Source organism: Chrysochloris asiatica, unplaced genomic scaffold (assembly GCF_000296735.1).
Source record: "Chrysochloris asiatica unplaced genomic scaffold, ChrAsi1.0 scaffold00124, whole genome shotgun sequence".
Taxonomy (NCBI): Eukaryota; Metazoa; Chordata; class Mammalia; order Afrosoricida; family Chrysochloridae; genus Chrysochloris; species Chrysochloris asiatica.
In genome coordinates, this window is record NW_006408642.1 from 9221239 (window position 1) to 9241176 (window position 19938).

Consider the following 19938-nt stretch of genomic DNA (forward strand, 5'->3'; position numbering starts at 1 on the left):
ATGCCCAAAGACCTGGAGTTAGAAATTCAAAAGGAAAGAACATTCTCAGCATTTCTCTAGCTGAAAGAACTAAAGAAAAAAGTCAAGCCTCGACTTGCAATATTAAAGGGCCCTATGATGTGGTGCCATAGGATAAGGACTCAACCTCAAGGTCAGCTTGAACTGTAAGATCAGTGGTTCAAACTCACCAGCAGCTCCTTGGAAACCCTATACAAGATCACTGTGAGTTGGAACCAACTCAATGGCACTTAACAAAACAACATGGACAAAATATTGAATGATGTAGAAAGTATCAAAAGAAGATGGAAGGAATACACAGTCACTGTACCAAAAAGATTTGATAGATAATCAACCATTTCAAGAGGTCGAATATGATCAAGAACCAATGATATTGAAGAAAGAAGTCTGAACTGCAATGAAGGCACTGATGAAAAACAAGACTCCAGGAGTGGGTAAACTGCAAATTGAAATCTTTGAAGTAACTAAGGCAGCACAGGAGGCACTCACTCATCTATGCCAAGAAATATGGAAGACAACAACCTGCCCAATCAACTGGAAGAGATCTATGTTTGCGTCCATTCCAAAGAGAGGTGACCCAACGGAATGTGGGAATTATAGAACAATATCATTAATATCCCATGCAAGTAAAATAATTCTAAAATGGTTGTAACAGTACATTGACAGGGAACAGCTAACTACCAGACACTCAAGCTGGATTCAGAAAAGGACATGGAAATCATTGGGACAGGACTATCATTGCTGACATCAGATGGATCTTGACTAAAAGCAGAGAATACCAGAAGGATGTTTACTTGTGTTTTATTAACTATGCAAAGGCTTTAAACTATGTGGATCATGACAAACTATGGATAACATTGTGAAGAATGGGTATTCTAGAACACTTAATTGTCCTCATAGACCAAGAAGCAGTTGTTAGATCAGAACAAGAGGATACTGAATGGTTTAAAATCAGGAAAGGTTTGTGCCAGGGTTATTCAATCTGTATGCTGAGCAAAGAACCTGAGAAACTGGATTATATGGAAAAACACAGCATCAGGATTGGAGGAAGACTCATTATAACCTGCAGTATGCAGATGATATAACCTTGCTTGCTGGAAGTGAAGAGGATTTAAAATACTGATGAAGATCAAAGATTATTTGATGAAGCCTTTCAGTAAGGACGCACCTCAATCTGAAGAAAACAAAAATCCTCACAATTAGACCAATAAATAATATTATGATAAATGGAGGAAAGATTGAAGATGTCAAAGACTTAGTTTTACTTGGATCTACATTCAACACTCATGTCTTCAGCAGTCAAGAAATAAAACAACTTATTGCATTAAGCAAATCTGTTGCAAAAGACTTCTTTAAAGTGTTAAAAAGCAAAGATATCCGTTTGAGGATTAAGGTGTGCCTAACCCAAGCTATGGTATTTTCAATAACCTCCTAGTCATATGAAAGCTGTACAGTGAATAAGGAAGACCATAGAAGAATCGAAGCATTTGAGTTATGGTGTCGGAAAACGAATATTTAAAATACCATGGAAGAACAATCAAATCTGTGTTGGAAGAAGTACAGCCAGGATGCTTCATCTCATACATTGTATCAAGACATATAATCAGGAGGCACCAGTCCCTGGAGAAGGACATCATACTTGGTAAAGTGAAGGGTCACGGAAAAAGAGGAAGCCCCCCAATGAGCTGGATTCGCACAGTGGCAGCAGCATTGGACTCCAGAGTCACAACAGTTATGAAGATGGAGCAAGACCAGGCGGTATTTTGTTCCGATGTGCATAGGGGAGCTATGAGTTGGAACTGATTCGATGCCACCTAACAACCTTGTCAAGTCTTACTGACCAAATCTTGAGGGAACCTGGATGCATTCACAAGTCTTCCAGGTGATTCTGGTGGAGGTGATCTATGGACCCACCAAGAAGGTTCTTGACCAAATAATTTGAGGAAAGGGATAAAGTGAACTAATTGATCTGCCTCCTAATTTAAGTTTACCAATTGCCGTTGAATTGTGAAACCAGGCCTTCTTTCTCAGCCCTTGGTTCAAGCCCTAAGATACAGTGATGGAAATTTTATTTATAGAGAGGAAAATATTTCTAAACAAATTCCCTGGAGTGAAATTATTTCACAAGTAAAATCTTTTGACAGCCACAATTTTTGACAGCTTTTATTTGTATTCAGAAGACTGTGGCTGGCCAAGCAGTCAAACATTTGACTACTAACTGAAAGACTGACAGTTTAAAAGCAGCTAGAGGTGCCTCTAAGACCATCTTGGTGATGCAGTCTGCTTCGGAAAGATCACAGCCTTGAAATTCTTTTCTGACACACTCGAGGTGAGCATGAGTTGGAGTCAACTTCAGTGACAACTGGCTGGAGATTTTTAAATTTTTTCTTTATATTTATATTCAAAGACTATTTCTTTTTTCCACTTATCATTTGTAAATGGAAAAACATCCCAAAATCCAAAATCGTTCCATTTGTGCCCAAATTTCAGGAATTGGAGAAATATGAGTTTAGTGTTGGTGGGTATGGTCATGAAGGTCAGATGAAACAGAGGTTTCTAAGCGGATCTATGCACAGAACTCAGAAGTCTGTAAGCTTCCACCTTTTCAGTTAGCAGCCTAGTGTTTAACCATTGTGCCACCATGATGCTAAGCTGAAAGTTGGCAGTTGGACTGCACCCTGTAGTGCTGCAGAAATGCCTGATGATCTACTGCCACAAATATTGCTGCCAAGCAAACCACACATTTGTGGTTGCCACAAGTCAGAATTGACTGGATAACAACAGATTTGAGTTTTCATGGGTGAAACTTATCTTCAGCACTAGGGAAATGCAATGACCAAAACGGAACAACAGCGCTCAGTACACTGGAGAGTTCCAGGGGGAAGGTCTGCAGTGCTCAATAGCATGGGCAGGGCAGCAGCCTCAGTGAGAAGGTGGTCTTTGATCATAGACCCAAAGGAGGAAGGGAATGAGTGCATCGCTCTTCGCAGGGAAGAAACTCCAGGCAGAGAGTTGCCTTAAGTAAGGGACAAATGTCTGTCACCTCATCCAGCCTCCTAGGTCTCTTTCATATGTTTCTGTGGGTTCATCAGGATGATCACACTTTTGTATTGGATCTGAAAGATTAAGAAGGGGGATCATTGGTTTCTTGGTGTTCTAATTATCTACTGCTGTGTAAAAATTTTCCCAAAAATTTGTGTCAGGAGTTTGAGCTGTGGCTAGATGGCCAAATCTTCTGTTCCACGTGGTGTGGGTGAAGTTCACTTGGAGGTACTCAGTTAGCTGATGGACTGGCTGGTCTGAAGGGACCAGGGTGGCTTTACTCACTTATTTAGCACCTTGGCAACAGCAGCTAGAAAGCTGGCCTACACATAGCCTTTCCTGTATGGTGGTCTCAGGGGAGGCCAACTTCTACATGGCGGCCCAGAATTCCCAGAACAAGTGTCCTAAGAGAAAGGAAGTGGGATCCTGGACCCAGAAACTGGCACAGCATCATTTGTGCAAGCAACATTCTCTTGATCAAGCAAACACAGATCCCGCTCAGATTCAACAGAGGGCCTGTATATCCCATATTTTGATAGGAGGAGTGTCAAAGAATTTGTGACTATCCTTAATCCACCAACTTTCGACTACCCGTAGTTACTCAGCCTTCAGCTCTGGACATTCTGGCCCAAGTCTTCAGGTCTCCTAGAGACCTCTGAGTAATTTTCTTACTGTTGTCTCTCTTTTTGGGCTCATTTATTATCACAAAGATCATGCAAATGCTAGAGGCAAAGCTCTTGAGTACGGTGTTATACCTGTTGCTGGACAGACAAAAGTCGTCTCAAGGACCTGAGAAAGCAAATGTGGGAAACAGAAGTCTGATAAGCACAAAACAATGTCTTATTACTATTTGACATGAGGTAGAAAGGAAGGGGACAGCAGTGTGCTACAAACACAGTCACAGAGGCATCATCAGTGTGCGCTCTGGGCCTATCCAACACAGGCATTAGCTGCAGCTGTGGTCCAGTGCAATGGACTATATTAGCTGTTATCACTGTGCTTTCTAGGGAGAAGTCACCTCTCAGGCAACTGTCACTTAGAGCTTGCCTAGGATGTCCAGGAATGTCCACATGACACGTTTCAGATGTGCTTGGAAAGGAAGCATTCGTGGTCCAGAAAGTGACAAGCCTGCAGAAAAGTGAGATGAGGAGTGGTGACAGGCCGAGCAGCCAGCCTGGCCACAGAGTGGGGCTCAGTAGCAGCAGCTCAGTAAAGGGCAGCTTGGGGAAGCAGGTACAGTGTCTTTGCACGTGGTTAGCATGTGGGGCCAACATCAGACCAGGGAATTCTAGCAGAAGCCACATCTTTTCAAGCACACCTTCGAAGGTGATAGACCAGGAGGAAATGTCAACCCTGGGCAGGTGAACTGGTGAGAACACCTAGGATGTGGGGCTGGGATCTGGCAAAAGCCTTAAGCCCAGGCAGATCGAGAACTGGATCCCTCTGACTACCAGCCCTGCAGACAGGCCAAGGCTACCCAACAGGCCTATCTATCTGCCTCATCAGATTGGACTTTTACAGAAAAGTCTGAGGCCAGATGGAGGTCAACAAGAGGTTGGTGCTCAGATCCCAGATCATGTCCTTTTAGACTATGTGAAGCCAAGGGAAGCTGGGTCTTGTATGTAGATGGGTCTTGTACACAGGTAAGTAAAAAAGTATTGCTATAAAATCGTTAACTGTTTTTATTAAGTGAAAATACCAAAATGTAAAGCTAGCATTTCTTACTTAGCATATCCTCCATCTCAGTCTATATATTTCTGAAAGTGGTGTTTCTATCTCTCTAATCCTTCCCCAAAGAATTCTGTGCTCTTCAGTTCATACCACATCAAAGCAGCAGTTTGGGCATCCTCCAGAGACTCAAATCATATTCATTTCAATGGTTTTTGAGTTTAGGGAACAAAAAAATGTCTGAAGGGGTGAGATCATGGTTGTAGAATGGCTGAAACAGCTCTTACTGCTCTCAAGGAATGAGCAGGTGCGTTGTTGTTGTGGAAATAATGCATCTGTGTAACTTTCCTGGACTTTTCCTCACCATACAGTTTTCACTTTTAGAACTTCTTCATGACCATCCTGTGTCCTTTTAGAAAATCTATCAAGATTACCTCTTTGGGATCCTAAAAAAGCAGTCGCCATGACCTTCTGAGCTGACCTCTCTTGTCTTGACTTTAACTGGCCCAGCAGATCCCCTGGGAAGGCATTGTTTGGACCTGTTGGGGTTTTTTTTAAGGCACCCTAAGAAGACAAAGACAAGTATGTTACAGAGAGAACTTGTCTGCCACCATCTGCTGGTTGCAGACACATGTTTTTGTGTGGAGTGTGAACTGAAACCCTGGTAGCAATTCTTTTTACTTCACTTTTGTATGTGAGAGACGAGCTAGGGAAGCTAGAGGTGGGTGGGTGAGGAGGGAAGTTACTGCCCAAAGTCGCCCAGGCTTGGGGGTAAGTGTCCTTGGACCTGTGTACCCACCCACCTCCAGTGGAATCTGTGGCTCCATCAAGGAAGTCAAAGTTATTAAGGAACATACCACAACATTCTCCATACTGTGAGGGTGATGATGTCGTCATTTGCTGGTACGCCCTCATGGCATACTTTTGAAGGAGGGAATCTGCAAGGCTGTGGCTGCCACATGCTGACATTTAGAGTTTTTGTGTAGTGGGATCTGAAGGGGACCAGGATAAGTTGTCTACTCAGACCCATACTCTGTCTGTCCATGGTGTTGGGCACAGGGTCTGACTTTTATAAACGTTGGCTGACACTCCAAAGTGAAGGCTGATATGTCTGACCAAAAGCCCAGGTTTGAAGATCAGACGCACCAAGGTTCATGTCCTGGCCTTGCCAATTCGTAACTATGTGGCCTTGGATGAGTTACCTGTCATCTCTGAAACTCAGTTCCTTCCCTTGTAAAATGGAGTTAATAACAGTATCTACCTGGCACAGAGAAGACATTCAATAGATGATGGAGATGCTGTGTCTGTCCTATACCTCACGGACCCTGGGACTGCAGCTGGTACACAAGAATATCTGCTGAATGGCGGCATCTTGATTAGATAGGACTTGTACCCTCAGATTTCTAAGTTGAGTTGTGTCTACTATACATGAGGCATTTGTGTATGTGAGGAGTATTTTTCACACAAACACCAGATCAGGTACATAATTGTCTTAATATGGGTTCTCTAGAGAAGCAAAACCAGTGAAGCTTATATACAAAGGGGCTTCAGAAAGTTCATGGAACAATGGAATTAAAGCATAATAGAAGTTTTTCACCAACTTTCTTTGAAATTTGAGATTTATCTCAAGGAAATGGCTCACACTGTTGTAGAGGCAGGCAAGTCCCAAGTCTATGGGTCAGATGGCAGCCAGGAGGCTTCTCTAGGACTCTTGTATTCCCTGTTATAACCTTGGAGAATAGAACCTGGACAAATGCATAGTATATGCACAAATATCTGCTGAATGAACAAATAAACATTCTGCAGTTCTGAAAGATAGTCCACAGAGATCAAATCTCTAATCATCCAAGCTGACCACTACAAAACAGCAGTCCCTACATGGATATGCATGATGTGAAGTGTTCACTTAAAATTCATTTTAAAAATATTTTTGCATTAAAAATGCCAATCTCTTTTTTAATAACAAAAACATATCACATTTCATTCAGTTTCCTGAATTTTTTAATTTACAGAATTCTAGTAAAGTATATACAGTGTAATCTGTGCATTTTAGCAAAAATTCCCACAGCACACATTCTAGAAGTGTTAAGTGGATCACAACTCCTCATGGTTTTCTCGTGTTGATTCCTCCATGGGGAAAGATAAACTCATTACTGAAACCTAGCTCCATTTGTGTGTAACATGGTCCTATTTATGCAATTACTTAAAGAGAAAAACTCTGAAAACAGAGGATAGTTAAAATCTTTCAAATGGATTACAGTTGCAATGTATCTTTAATCCTAAACTGAAGCTCTGTTAGCATGGTCCTAAACAAAGTGCTTGGGACTGGGCTTGACAATTGGGCATTAATTAGAGTGCAATTCAGTATCCTTCGTTCTTGTGCTGTTCCCATATCTCCTTCCTTATAAATCAGAGAACAACAAGGAGTCCTTGGCATGCTTTTCTAACTAACTTAGTTGACCAAAGTTAATTACCATGAAGTTCCCACTAAATCTCCATCATCCTGCCCTTCAGTAATTCTAGGCAGCCTGTAGATTTAGCAATCAAGACTTCCTCTCCCTCCTTCCTCTTTCCACTCTGCCCACGCCCCCATCTTCAGCTCCACTGGGATCTGCATGACAGAGAGTATCAGAACCACAGTGTCAAACAGGCATCAAATGGAAAAGCCAAGCTCCATGGTGCTCATCTCACCTAGTTGCACAATGTTATGTAGGCGTGGCCAGACTGTAGCCTAGAAATGGTGGTCATGTGAATAGCTCCGTCCATGAACTGGCCTTGGAGAAATCATTCTCCCTTTGACTGCCAGTGGTGCGTGTTGAATGGGGGTTCATGTTCATGTGCTGGTCCCACCAGCCAGCCACACAGGCAGCATGGGGATAGGTTAGTTAGGACTTTGTGTTGGAAGAATACTTTATTGTGTTTCACAGATACTGTGAGGTGTTATATTTGCTTATATGTGGGTTGTTATTTTTCCCCCCACTGGTAGTTTGTGGCAACCCTACATCAAGCAAATCAAAGAGTGCTATGTGCTTGCTTCATCTCTCTGTGTCACATTTTATTTATATTTACAATATTTCAAACTTTTTCATAATGCTATTGTATCCTAAGGAGCCCTGGTGGTGGTTATGTGCTGTGGAGTCAGAACCGACTCATAGCGACCCTGCACAGGGTTTCCGAGGTTGTAAATCTTTACGGGAGCAGAAAGCCTCATCTTTCTCCCACAGAACAGCTGGTAGTTTTGAACTGCTGACCTTGAGGTTCGCAGCCCGATTCGTAACCACTACGCTACCAGAGCTCCTGAGGAGTCCTGATAGCGCAGTGTATTACAATATGGACTGCGAACCACAAGGCCGGCTGTTTGAATCTACCAGTTGCTCCATGGGAGAAAGATGAGATTTTCTGCTCCGGTAAAGATTTACAGCCTCGGAAACACTACGCTTAGTCACTACGAGTCAGACCAGCTCCGTGCGCACAACCACCACCACCACATTATATCCTGTGGAGCACAGTGGCCCTGTAGGACAAGCACTGGACTATGAACCACAAGGTCCACGTTTCAAGTCCACCAGGTGCTGCTCCACAGGAGATAGATGAGGCTTTCTGCTCCCTCCAAGATTTACAGTCTCAGGGTTGCTATGAGTCGGAACTAACTCCATGGCTCATAACCACCACCGTAACCTTTATTGCTACCACATTCTGCTCACTTTAGTTCTCACTACCATCACTCATTGTCAGTCTGCCACACTGTGGTGGCTTGTGTGTTGCTGTGATGCTGGAAGGTATGTCACCGATATTTTAAATGCCAGCAGGCTCACCCTTAGTGGACAGGTTTCAGGGAAGCTTCCAGGCTAAGACAGACTCGAATGGAGAGGCAGACTGAGTGTTTAGCCATTGAAAAACGTATTGAAATCAGCATCGCACTGCCAGATACAGTACCAGAAGATGAAAACATTTCAGGGTAACAGCAATTGTGAGGATGGCATGGGTTCTGTGTACATAGGGTCGCTGTGAGTTGGAGCCAACTCAATAGCATCTAACAACAGCTGGACTGCAAACCACTTATGAGGCATTGGTGACTCAGTGGTAGACTTATTGCCTTCTTACTCTTGGTGTGGTGCTGTTGGATCAGCACTGGACTGCAAATCCCAAGGTCAACAGTTCAAATCCACCAGTCGCTCCTTGGAAACCCCGCACAGGGTCTCTATGAGTGGGAACAGACTTGATGGCACTTAACAACATCATTCAGGAAACCTGAGCTCAATTCCCAGCCAGTGCCCCTAGTGTGCAACCAGCACCATCTTTCAGAGGAGGCCTGTGTATTGTCTGATGCTGAACAGGTTTCAGCAGAACTTTCAGAGTCATGTGAAGTAGGAAGAAAGGCCTGGCAAGCTACTTCTTAACACGAACCAATGAAAACCCTTAGAATCACAGTGACCCCACCCAGAACCCGTCATGGAGCTGGGGCAGAGCTGGGCAGCATTTTGTTCCGTTGTGCATGAGGTCTTACTGAGTCAAGTCAGCTAACAATAACAATAAGTGTTTTAGAGATGGGCTGAGAGAGAAAGGATAATATGACAGAATCCAATGCTTTTGTGCCCCTTCTAGAGCAAGTGACAAGGTCAGATATAGTTTGTGACGCTGGGATATTTTTTAACTAACTGGAAAACTTTGGTTAAGAAATTCGGCCAGAGGAAATAGAGGTAAAAAAACAAAACTAAAACACTAGTTATCCAAGGTAGTTTTAAGATGTTTGGAGATTTTATTCCCTTATCCCAATCTCTTATTCTTCACACTTTTAATATGGCTATATGATCTTTAATTGTATATATTTACAATACGGAGACAGGGTGCAGAAAGTAACAAGAAATGGATATTTTTAAATATCCATTCCAAAGCATGGTTCCAAATATGTGAAATGCTTTCAAATATGGTGTACTTACCAAGTGGTTAAAATAAAGATACAAAGCAAAAGTTAATTATATTGCTTTTTTTCAGCCTAATCTATACTTTAAAAGCTTTTGAAAATGTTAGCAATACAGATTGAAAAAAAAAAAAGAAGCGTGGAGACAAATGTCCTTCCAGCAGCTGCAGAAAGAAAAAGCCCAACAGTACCCACCCGTTTTATAAGGGAGAACACAGAGCAGACAGGACAGACCAGGAGACGTGCAGCTGGGCAGTGTGAGGCCAGAGCAGAGCGCAGGCTTGTTCCCAGCAACCCAGTTGTTAGTCTCCCTGCATGTACTGGGAAGGCCGTTGCCAGACACCGGGGAACAAGCCAAATCCACAGCCACATCAGCCCTGCAGCATGTAAAATCAGAGAACCTCCAGCCGGACACAGGAGTGGGTTGGGCACCAACAGGATCAGGTGACTTGGCAATGTGGGCAGTTGCCCAGGAGATCACTGACCAGTCCTGCAGATCGTTTCACAGCAGGAACAAGGACCCTAACTTGTCCAGAACACCAAAGGGGAATTAGATCTGGGGCTGTTTGGAGACACTCAGAATCAAGGATCCATAAGACCTGGCATGGGTCTCAGGCCCCCAAGCTGGGGTTGAAATTTCCCAAAGATGGAAGTTTCCATGAAATCTGCGGTACTCTTATGTTTCCTGTTAGGGGCAGCATCGGGTCTGAAGGCCCAGCAGTTCCCAGTGCACTGAGATAACCACGCACGGCGTCTGGAGGGCACATGTATGAGTTCTCAGGAGTGTTCTGTGACCCTGTCCATCAGGCCTCCTTGAACGTCACAGGTGTTGTAGTCAAGAGCCAAGCAACAGTCTCCTGGGTTATCCACTCAGGTTTGAAAAGCCTTCTGACTAAGACTAATAATGTTCTTTATATGTATCCCTTTCTGAGTTGTTTTACTTTTCTCATTTCCTTTTTTTCTTCAATTTCTCTCTGGTCCCCACAGTGGGGAAGCTGCACCTTTAGTTCTTGTTATTTCCAAAAGAACCATTCACCTCAGAAAAGATCCCTCAGAGGGAGAGAGGCCCTGAGGTTGTCTCGAGCAACACAGATGACAGCTTCAAGCTTCCCCGTCTCCTTGTGAATGAATGCCACTGAGCCTGACTAACACAACCCAAGTACCTCAAGGTTTTCACAAGATCCTGTCGAAATCTCTCACCCACAAAAACATAGAGCACAGGGTTCAGGCAACTGTGGAAAAAGGCAATGGTCTGAGTGACCTGAAAGCAGATGTCGATGTTGGTGGAAATGGCACAGTTGGAAATGAACATGCTGTAGCTATCGATGGTGTACACCAACAGGATACAGTTATAGGGGAATTGAGATAAGACAAAGGCAGTAAGGACAGTGATGATCACCCTGAGGGCCTTGTGCTTGGATGACTTCTTGGCTTGTAGCAGGGTGTGAATGACGATGGTGTAGCAGCAAACCATGACCACAAAGGGAAAGAAAAAGCCCACAATGACCTTCAGGGTAAGGACAGTTGACTTCAGTTTGGTGCTCTCATTACTTGGGTAAATCATGGTACAGAAGCTGGCATCAGACTTCCATATGACTTGGCTATACAGGATTTCTGGGATGCAGAGCACAGCAGCTATCACCCAGATGCTGACACAAACCATTTTGCTGTACAGAAACCTTTTCTGCCTCCAGTTCTGGGCTTTCATGGCCTGGGCAATGGCGATGTACCTGTCCACACTGATGCACACGATCAGCAGCATGCAGCTGTAGAAGTTCATCTTGTACGTGGCGCTGACCACTTTGCAAATGAAGCTTGAGAACTTCCAATGGTCAGCAGCAGCAATGGCCCAGAAAGGAAGAGTGACAAGAAAGAGAAGGTCAGCAATTGTTAAATTCAAAAGAAACATGTCGGTCATGGTCTTCACCCTTTTGCAGTAGTAGTAGACAAGAATGACCAGACTGTTCCCAAAAGCCCCCACGAGGAACACGAGCCAGTACAAGGGTGGCAGAAAATTGCTTGCAAACTGCCGGACAATGTTTTTCTCACAATATAAGTTATTGAAGTCCTTGTAGTCATCCAGGGTAGAGGTGAAACCATAGTTGTACTCTTCAGATGTGTTAAGGATAAGGTTCTGCAGAAAGACACAAGACAGCGTTAGGTCAGGAACAATCTTTTGGAGGTCCTGTCTGAGAGAAAAGGCATGGGCCACTTGACCCTTCCAACCCCAAAAGTCTATGATGAGACTGAAGAAACATATGTATAGAAGTAGGAATTCTGACAGCACATACTTGGGTTGTAGAAACTTTATTCATCAAATGCTTTGCAGTGCCTACTGTGTGCCAGTGACTGCTAGGCGCTAAAGAAAAATGATGTCACTAGGGCCCACAAATAGGAAGAGATCTGTATCTGTGCCTATTCCAAAGAAAGATGACCCAACAGAATGCAGAAATAATCAAATAATATCATTAATATCACATGCAAGTAAAATGTTACTGAAGATAATTTTAAAACTTTTGCTGCAGTACATCGACAGCTGCCTTCTCCCCTTTTTCCTCTCCCATCTTCATCCTCTTCCTGCAATAGCCCTCCAGCTTGGATGGCCTAGTAGAATAGATGTGGAGGTTTGGGGTTGCAGCCTATGAGACTAATGCTGGTTGTGTGAGATGGTTAAGTCTAAAAAGATGCCCCCAACCCGCTACTCAGCGCTGTCATTGACTCTTCACTACCAACCTTGGCTCAAGCATAGATTGTAACCCCCTCTGCTCCCTTCTGAAATTAGCTGTTGGTGAGGAATTTGGGTCTTACCCATATCTTCTCTCCTTACTCTCTAGGACTGTTGCTTTTTCCTTCCTTCTTCTAAAGTTCTTTCCTGAACCACCACCACCCCACACTCCATGATACTTCCTTGCTTTGGCCAGAAGCCATCAGGTAAGGTTGAAACTAGTCTCTGACCTCGCTCATTTAGTTCTGTAACCTCGTTGATTTACTCCCTATCAGCCTGGATCACGAATCTGGAGTCCTCAGTCCTGCCTGCCACATTCTGCTGTCCTTATCAGGGCCCCCAGACTCTACCAGGGACCACCATTCCCCAGGCCACAGAGACAATCCCTCCCAGATGTTGTTTTAGCTCAGGTATCTATATGGTGACGAGAGCAGTCATTACGGTTACTCAGACCTCAAAACCCTTCATGGTTAAACTTGGGGAAAGGCCACATGAAGGAACTGGTATGTACATATGATCCCTTTGAATGTTTTCTCTTCCTGTAATTGCTTTGCTTTTAAAACCTGGAGAAGTTTTAAACAATAACAACAACAAAAGTCAACTAGTATAGAGTGTTTGCCTTGTTGGTATAGTGGTACATGCAAGTTGGGATTACAAAAGAATGCTTTCGTTGTTATGTTTAACTCCGGGGATATTTTTTAAAAGATCATACACTTCTGATGAAACAAGTTGTAGAAAAACCAGACAGACAGTCACTTTGATGCCATCCCCTCTTACCGTGGCACCTAGTGTGTTCTGTACCTCTAACTGATGTCACTGCTAAAGAACAGTGGTGACAGGCCAGACATGGTACCTGCTCTCACTGAACTTACTACTAGTGGAGGGTACAGACAAGGAGATGAACAACTGGACAGCAAAGAGGACTCTGGGACCATGGATGAGTACAAGCCAAGTAAGTGAGTCTCTTCACCCCTTCTCCTCTCTAGTCTCCCAAAAACGTCACCTGAGACCCACCAACTTTTCTGGGTCACAGACCCTCTGAGTCTCTGGAAAGCTGTGGATTCTGCTTTGGAAGTACCACCACAGATATGCCCTCACATATGCACACATGCACGCACACATACACACGCACACACAAGCACTGGGACTGGCTACATCATTTGCAGGGTCCCTTGTTCAAAACTTATTCGCAATTTCAAGACAACAAGTATTCATTAACCAAATGGCAGACCTATGAAGCTAGGCTTGATAAACATAATCACTCATGCACACATAAACACGTGCATTTGTACACATACTCACATGTCCACAGACATGCCTACACTCATGTTCCTATGTACACAGCCATACCCGTTCAGACATACACACACGCAGTGAATACATATACACACACATTCACACATCCAACATCCCTTGTTGCAGAACCCCATAAGCCATCCTAGAACCCTGCTAGGGGTTCTCATCCCTGAGACACGAGGATATGACTTGGTGCAGGAATGGAGGTGTGAGGCATCCCTGCACCCGCATTTTCCCAGGCCTCCACCCACAGATCCTCAGAAAACTTACATTTTCCCACCAGTCTCCATCCCAGGACTCCAATCAAGGCGCCCAGATTCTACCAGAGACCACAGTCCCTCCCAAATCCTACCTCTACCCTTGTTCTTCCTCAGGCACATGTGATAGCTGTAAAATCAATCTGCATTCATGTGGACTGCAAATTACCCTAAATCCACAATAGGTTTTTTATTTTGTTTGAAATATTTAATACTACCAAATAGTTAAGTATAAATACTCAGTTGATACATTTAAATACTTGCTCTGAATCTTCTGTTTGCTGTGTTCTCCCTGTCTATGTTGTAGGGCTGTTGATTGCCATGAGGTCAGTTCTGACTCCGGGCAACCCCAGGTGTGCAGAGTAACAATGCTCCACAGGGTTTTGAAGATGGAGACTTTCTGGAAGCAAATCATCATGCCTGTCTTCTGATGCAGCCCTGGGTGAGTTTGAATTACCAACTTTGGGACTAATAGTTGAGCACTTAACTGTTCATGTCATGCAGAGACCTCTCTCCTTGTCTGTATACGTCATCATTTCCATCTGCTTCAAATAAATTATGCCAGGTTTTTGGTGAACTACAAGTTAAAGGGAACTCTGGTGAGGAGCTGTAGGATAAGCACTGGACTTCTAACTACAAAGTCAGTGGTTCAAACCCACCAGCCACTCCTCGGAAACCCTTTACAGGGTCTCTATGGGTTGGAACCAACTGGATCGCACTTAACCAACAACAAGTTAGAGAGTTGAGAACTTCTGCATATTATATCTCCTTCTTTGAAATTCAAAATGGTCTGTATCATATTAAAAGCTCTGAAAAGCCCAGACATCTAGTTTTATTTTAGCAGCACATTAGCATAGTAAAGCTATGAGAAGTCATTCTGAATCTTCCGGATTCTTGTTTAAAAATGTGCCACAATTTCCTGCACCCAGAATCTATTGTGTGTGTTTGTGGAGTGCTTATCAAGATATCAAGGGACTCTGAGTAGGCTGATCTGGCTCTGAAGCTCGCCCCAAGAATTAGGAAATGAGTCTACCCCATGGGGTCCTTGACTGGCACGGAGTAGCAAGAAGACCTCAGGAGGAAGAATCCAGGAAAGTTCTGCTGCCTGGGAGCCTGATGCCGTCATGGCCTGGGCCTCAGGGCTCTGAGGCCCAGAGGAAGTAATCCCAGAAGAGGTGGGCTCTAGTAGACTTTAAGGGAAAGCAAGAGCTTTGGGATGGAGGAAAACCTCTGGAGAAGACAGAGAGCAGTAAACAGGAATCCTGAAGGTTTAAAGGCTGGGAGGACAACACTGTAGAGAGAAATCAGGAAAGCCAGGCAGGTGCCAACTGGGACTGTGCCCAATAACTCAGCATGAAACTCAGCTAAAAGAGACTGGCAGCATCCCACTCACAGTGAGGTACCCAGAGGTTCTCACACAAACAAGGAGGAGCATGCTCAGTGAGCCTCTCAAGCCAGTGCTCCTCCCACCGGAGGCGGCTTTAAGGGCAAAATGAGGAGGAAAAAGGAGGACAAAAGAGGAAGGGAAGGAATCCAAGAAAGGGCCAACCCCAAAGAAACCAGTTACCATCGAGTTGCCTCCAAAATCATGGTGACCCTGTGTGTGTCAGAGTAGAACTGTGCTCCACTGGGTTTTCAATGGCTGGTTTTTCCCACTAGATCACAAGGCTTTTCTTCCTAGGCATTTCTAGGAGGACTGTGGTAACTGTTTGTACTGCCATTGTTGTTGTTTCCTGCTCTGGAGTCAGTTCCCACTCACAGCAACCCTGTATAGGATTTCCAAGGAGTGGCTAGTGAGTTTGAACCACCGACCTTGCAGTTCAAACTGACCTTGTCGTTGCATGTTTATCGTACAGCACCACATCTAGAAACCCTTATTCGAGAAAGAATGAATTAGACTTTGTTTCTTCTTCTACTATAAGGAGTGATCATTGGTTAAAGTAGACAAAAACCTGTCCTCAGTCTGTATCTCCTGAGAATGGTGTTTTGTTAGAAATTAAATTATTCATTCCCTGTCCGAACTAAGAAGACAACGTGTTCATCCCAGGTTTAGGAAACATTTACTCTTTATTTCTCTCATGCGTAATAAATACTGAAATGCATTCACTCATTCATCAAATAACTTATTGAACAACATCTATATTCCAAGCAGGAAACAGTTTCCAAAGGACACCATTAGTGTTGACAACAGAAATAAAATGGGCCAGACTTTGAAAAGTTTAACAGACCTCTGCTTACCAGACTTTGGCCCAAATCAAGCCTTTGAATGGGACAAGGATTAGGATGACAGGTAGACTGTTTGTTTTCCAGTACTTAAGCTGACCCTGAGGGTGATGTAGACATTTTGGTCTGCTCTCTTAGGCCGTAGGCAAAAAATGGGGCCAGCAACACATTTTAAGTTAAGTCAGCTCAGCCAGCAGTTTTTCCCTGCTTTTACCCTCTTCCTTTTCCCTTTGAATCAAGAGCCTGGGAAGAAGCTAAGAATATAGTTAAACATTTGTAAAATGTCTCTGTGTATAAGGCCAGATCCTGGACAATGAGCCAAGAAAGAGCAGGTTGGAGTGCCCTGGCACCAGCCCCAGCTATTGAAACAATGACCAATGGAAGCATAACGAATCAAACTGCCCTCTGGGATTGGACACAGTACACAAAAATATGCAACATTTATCACCTCCACACTGTGGTTTGTACCTACACCCTTGCCTTGTGACAGGTTTCCATACCTTTGATAAATCATGACTTTTTCCTATTAATCCCCTTGAAGCCTTCCTGCAGCCCTATAAAATACTCCTAATTCTCCTTCCTGGGAAAGAGTTAGTGGCAGAGATCCCCCTGTCTCCTTGCTCTCTTGGGCTTGCAATGAAAAGCTGACACCTTCTCTCCTAACCAAAAGCCTGGCTCCAAGTCTTGTTGGTATTAATTCTGTAGTAGGCAGAGAACTCAGGTTTTGTCTGACATCGAGGGCAACTCAAACCTCTTGTCTTAGAGATGGAAAAAAAGAAAGCCACAGGGGTTCCTTCCTCTTCACACTTAGATCATATGAAGCACCTTTAAGGCGTCTCAATGGCACGGTAGGATAAGCACTGCACTGCTAATCACAAGGTCAGCAGTTCAAACCCATCAGCTTCTCCACAGGACAAAGATGAGGCTTTCTGCTTCCGTAAAGATTTAAAACTTTAGAAACCCTATACAGGATTGCTATCAATTGCAATCAACCAAACGGTAGTAGATTTGAGCTTTTGATTTTGTTTTGGTGGTACTGTGGGTTACGCATTAGGCTGCTAACCACAAGATCAGTGGTTCAAACCCACCAGTTGCTCGGTGGGAAAAATTTGAGGCTGTCTGCTCCCATCATAAAGATTTGCATTCTTAGAAACCCTAAATATGGTCTCTAAAATTGAAATCAACTCAGTGGCACTAGATTTGGGGTTCGACATCTTTGAGCACAAAAAGTCATTATTGGGAAGATTCTGTCTCTTATCTGGGCCTGCCTTACAGAATTCAGTGCTTATATGGAAGATAAAAGATCCTGAGTGAAACTTAATGACCATCGGGCTCCGGCCGGAGTAGCCCTGGTTCTGCTGCCCTGACCTGGTTCTGTTTCTACAGCATCAGTGATGGAAAGGCAGATTCCAACTACAGTACAAGAGGCAGCTAGCGAGGCAGGAAGCTAAAGGTTCTAGTTCTTTTCAGAAAAAAACAGGTGATATATCTCACAGGATAAAATTACCTTTTAAAAAGAAATTACATATGAATATGCAATGATGTCATGCTAAAGAATCATTAGCATATTATGAAGAATTGATTTGGCATAAACAAGTTCAACCATCACTCTCCGTGGATCTTATAAACCAACAGTGTACTATGAAGGAGGCTTTGTTACCTGAGAAAATTTGAGTTCAGTGATCTAAATGTAAATCTGAAACTTTCCCTTTGAGAAAAGCAAACCCTTAGAAACTGTCATAAGCCATTTATGAACATAACAAAAGCATAATGATTTAGTTCAATTCTGTAATTGATTCGTGTTGGCTATAAAGTCACAAATGATTCCCTGGGTGATGATTTTACTCACTCATTTTTGTTGGGCACTTAGTATCTTTCGTTTCTGTTTTTGTAGGGCTCCTTAATTACTATTTGAGAAACACAACTAATATGCTAATTATAGGTCTTTCAAAACAAATTCAGTGGCTTTTCCTTTGTTCTTTCTTGTCTGAATTTCAAAATAGATGCACATAGACCTCAGCAACTTCAAATTAAAAGTCATGAAAGTCCTTAGCTACTCATACAGTTTGAAACAGCATTTTCCTCTTGTAGTCACAACACGCCCACTGTACTGCTGGCTCTTCATGTATGCAAAGCTTTCTGTACTGCTAATGTTGTTGTTAGGTGCCATCGAGTCGGCACTGACTCATAGTGACCTTATGCACAGCAGAACGAAACACTGTCCCATCCTGGGCCAACCTCACTACTGTTGGCACTACTGAGTCCATCAATGCTGCCACTTGGCCAGTCCATCTCGTTGGGGTTCTTCCTCTTTTTCTCTGGCCCTCCACCTTACATCCTGTAAAACTGGCACTGTTCAACAGAGACCCTACCCTGGGAAACCAAATGGAAACATGGTTTCTTCACAATGGACTTCTTCCCACAACCCCAAAAAGGCAAGAGGAGAGTGAGTTTGGGGGGACCTGAGGAGCATGGTTGTACTCACTGTGAATTCTGTGGTTGTCATGGTGGGTCAGAGGCAAACCAGCTTCTGGAAAGAGAAGACAAAAATAATAATAATAAATAAAGATGAATTGATTGTAAATGAACGCTAACTACCAAACATCAAAAGATCATTAAATCTGCTTATGATCATGAAAAAAAAAAATCCCATAAAAGCGGTAGAGTCCATGTTATACTAATTATTGTTATTAGCTGCAGCACCCCTGTATAGGGTTTCTGAGGCTTTAAATCTTCAAGGGAGCAAAGAGTCTCATCTTTTTCCCAGGAAGCAGTTGGTGGGTTCAAACTGCGGACCTCGTGGTTCACAGTCCTTGTGGTTCACAGTCTGGTGTTTTTGGTTATACTAATATAAAGGCAAATGTTCAAGATTTCAAATTATCTTGGTTGTTGACATAGAAATAAAAGAAATCTCTCTTTTGAAGGTAACATTTACCTCTTTAAATCTGGTAGTCAGCAGACTCCAGGATTCATGTCTTTTTACTTAGACAATCATTAGTTCATTTTCCCATGAGGAACTGTGACAAGGCCACTGAAGCGTTTAGGTTTTCACCCAGCATTTCCTTTTTACATTAGCTCATTTTTCTCCTGTCAGCCTCTCTGCCAGGTTCTGTTTCACTGAATGTTCCCATCCCCACCCACATCACCACCATTTTATCAACTGAGGGGCTTGATAAAAATAAGACGATGACAGTGGTTGGTTTGAGAATGTCCTGTGCCCCTTGACTCTGGGTAATTGTGGTAGCAATCACTCACATCAGGGTCCCTCTCCAGCACTCAACTGCACAATAATTAACAAAAATGACTTTCATTTTTCCCTTTTAGACTTTGCAAACTATTAAAATTTTCACTTTGTGCATAACATTTTAAGAGCGCTCATAAAAATAGTTTGTCAATGTTCAAAAAATCAAGCCCCCCTGCTCTTCCGTTCAGCACACCTGTTTGCAAAACTCGTCCAAAGAAGGAAGTTGTCTTTCACTCCAACTGGCGGGAGAAGCCATTCACACTAAAAGAAGAATTCTATGATGAAAGTTGCTGCAGATACTACTTTAATTTTTGCAACTTTGAAATCCCATACTAGCTTTTTTATTTAAGTTTCTTGTGCTTCCATTATAAATGTATCCAGGCTCATAGAAAATTTGGAGAAAGCCAAAGAGTAAAAAGAAGACATGTTCCCCCTCATCTTACCATCTGAAGATACCTCTGACAACCTTGTCATTGATTTCCTTCTAAACTTTTGTCAGAATATTTTTAGAAAATTTCATCCCACCAGCTGCAGTCTCAGATCG

General features: G+C 43.2%; 1 protein-coding gene across 1 annotated transcript; it reads right to left on the reverse strand.

Moving 5' to 3' along the window:
• Window positions 1-10700: 10700 nt before the first annotated feature.
• On the reverse strand, window positions 10701-18656 carry CCR9 (chemokine (C-C motif) receptor 9). Its single transcript, XM_006868818.1, has 2 exons — window positions 18636-18656; window positions 10701-11783 (listed from the first exon to the last, which is right to left on the reverse strand). Exons 1-2 carry the CDS (start codon window positions 18654-18656, stop codon window positions 10701-10703), a joined length of 1104 nt encoding a protein of 367 aa, XP_006868880.1.
• Window positions 18657-19938: the final 1282 nt, after the last annotated feature.

Bases quoted from the DNA above. Each gene is read 5' to 3' on its own strand.
- CCR9 (XM_006868818.1), bottom strand. From the start codon at position 18,656: ATGACAACCACAGAATTCACA. The intron at 11,784-18,635 runs GTGAGTACAACC...GTCTTTCTGCAG, and splicing joins TGACAACCACAGAATTCACA to AACCTTATCCTTAACACATC.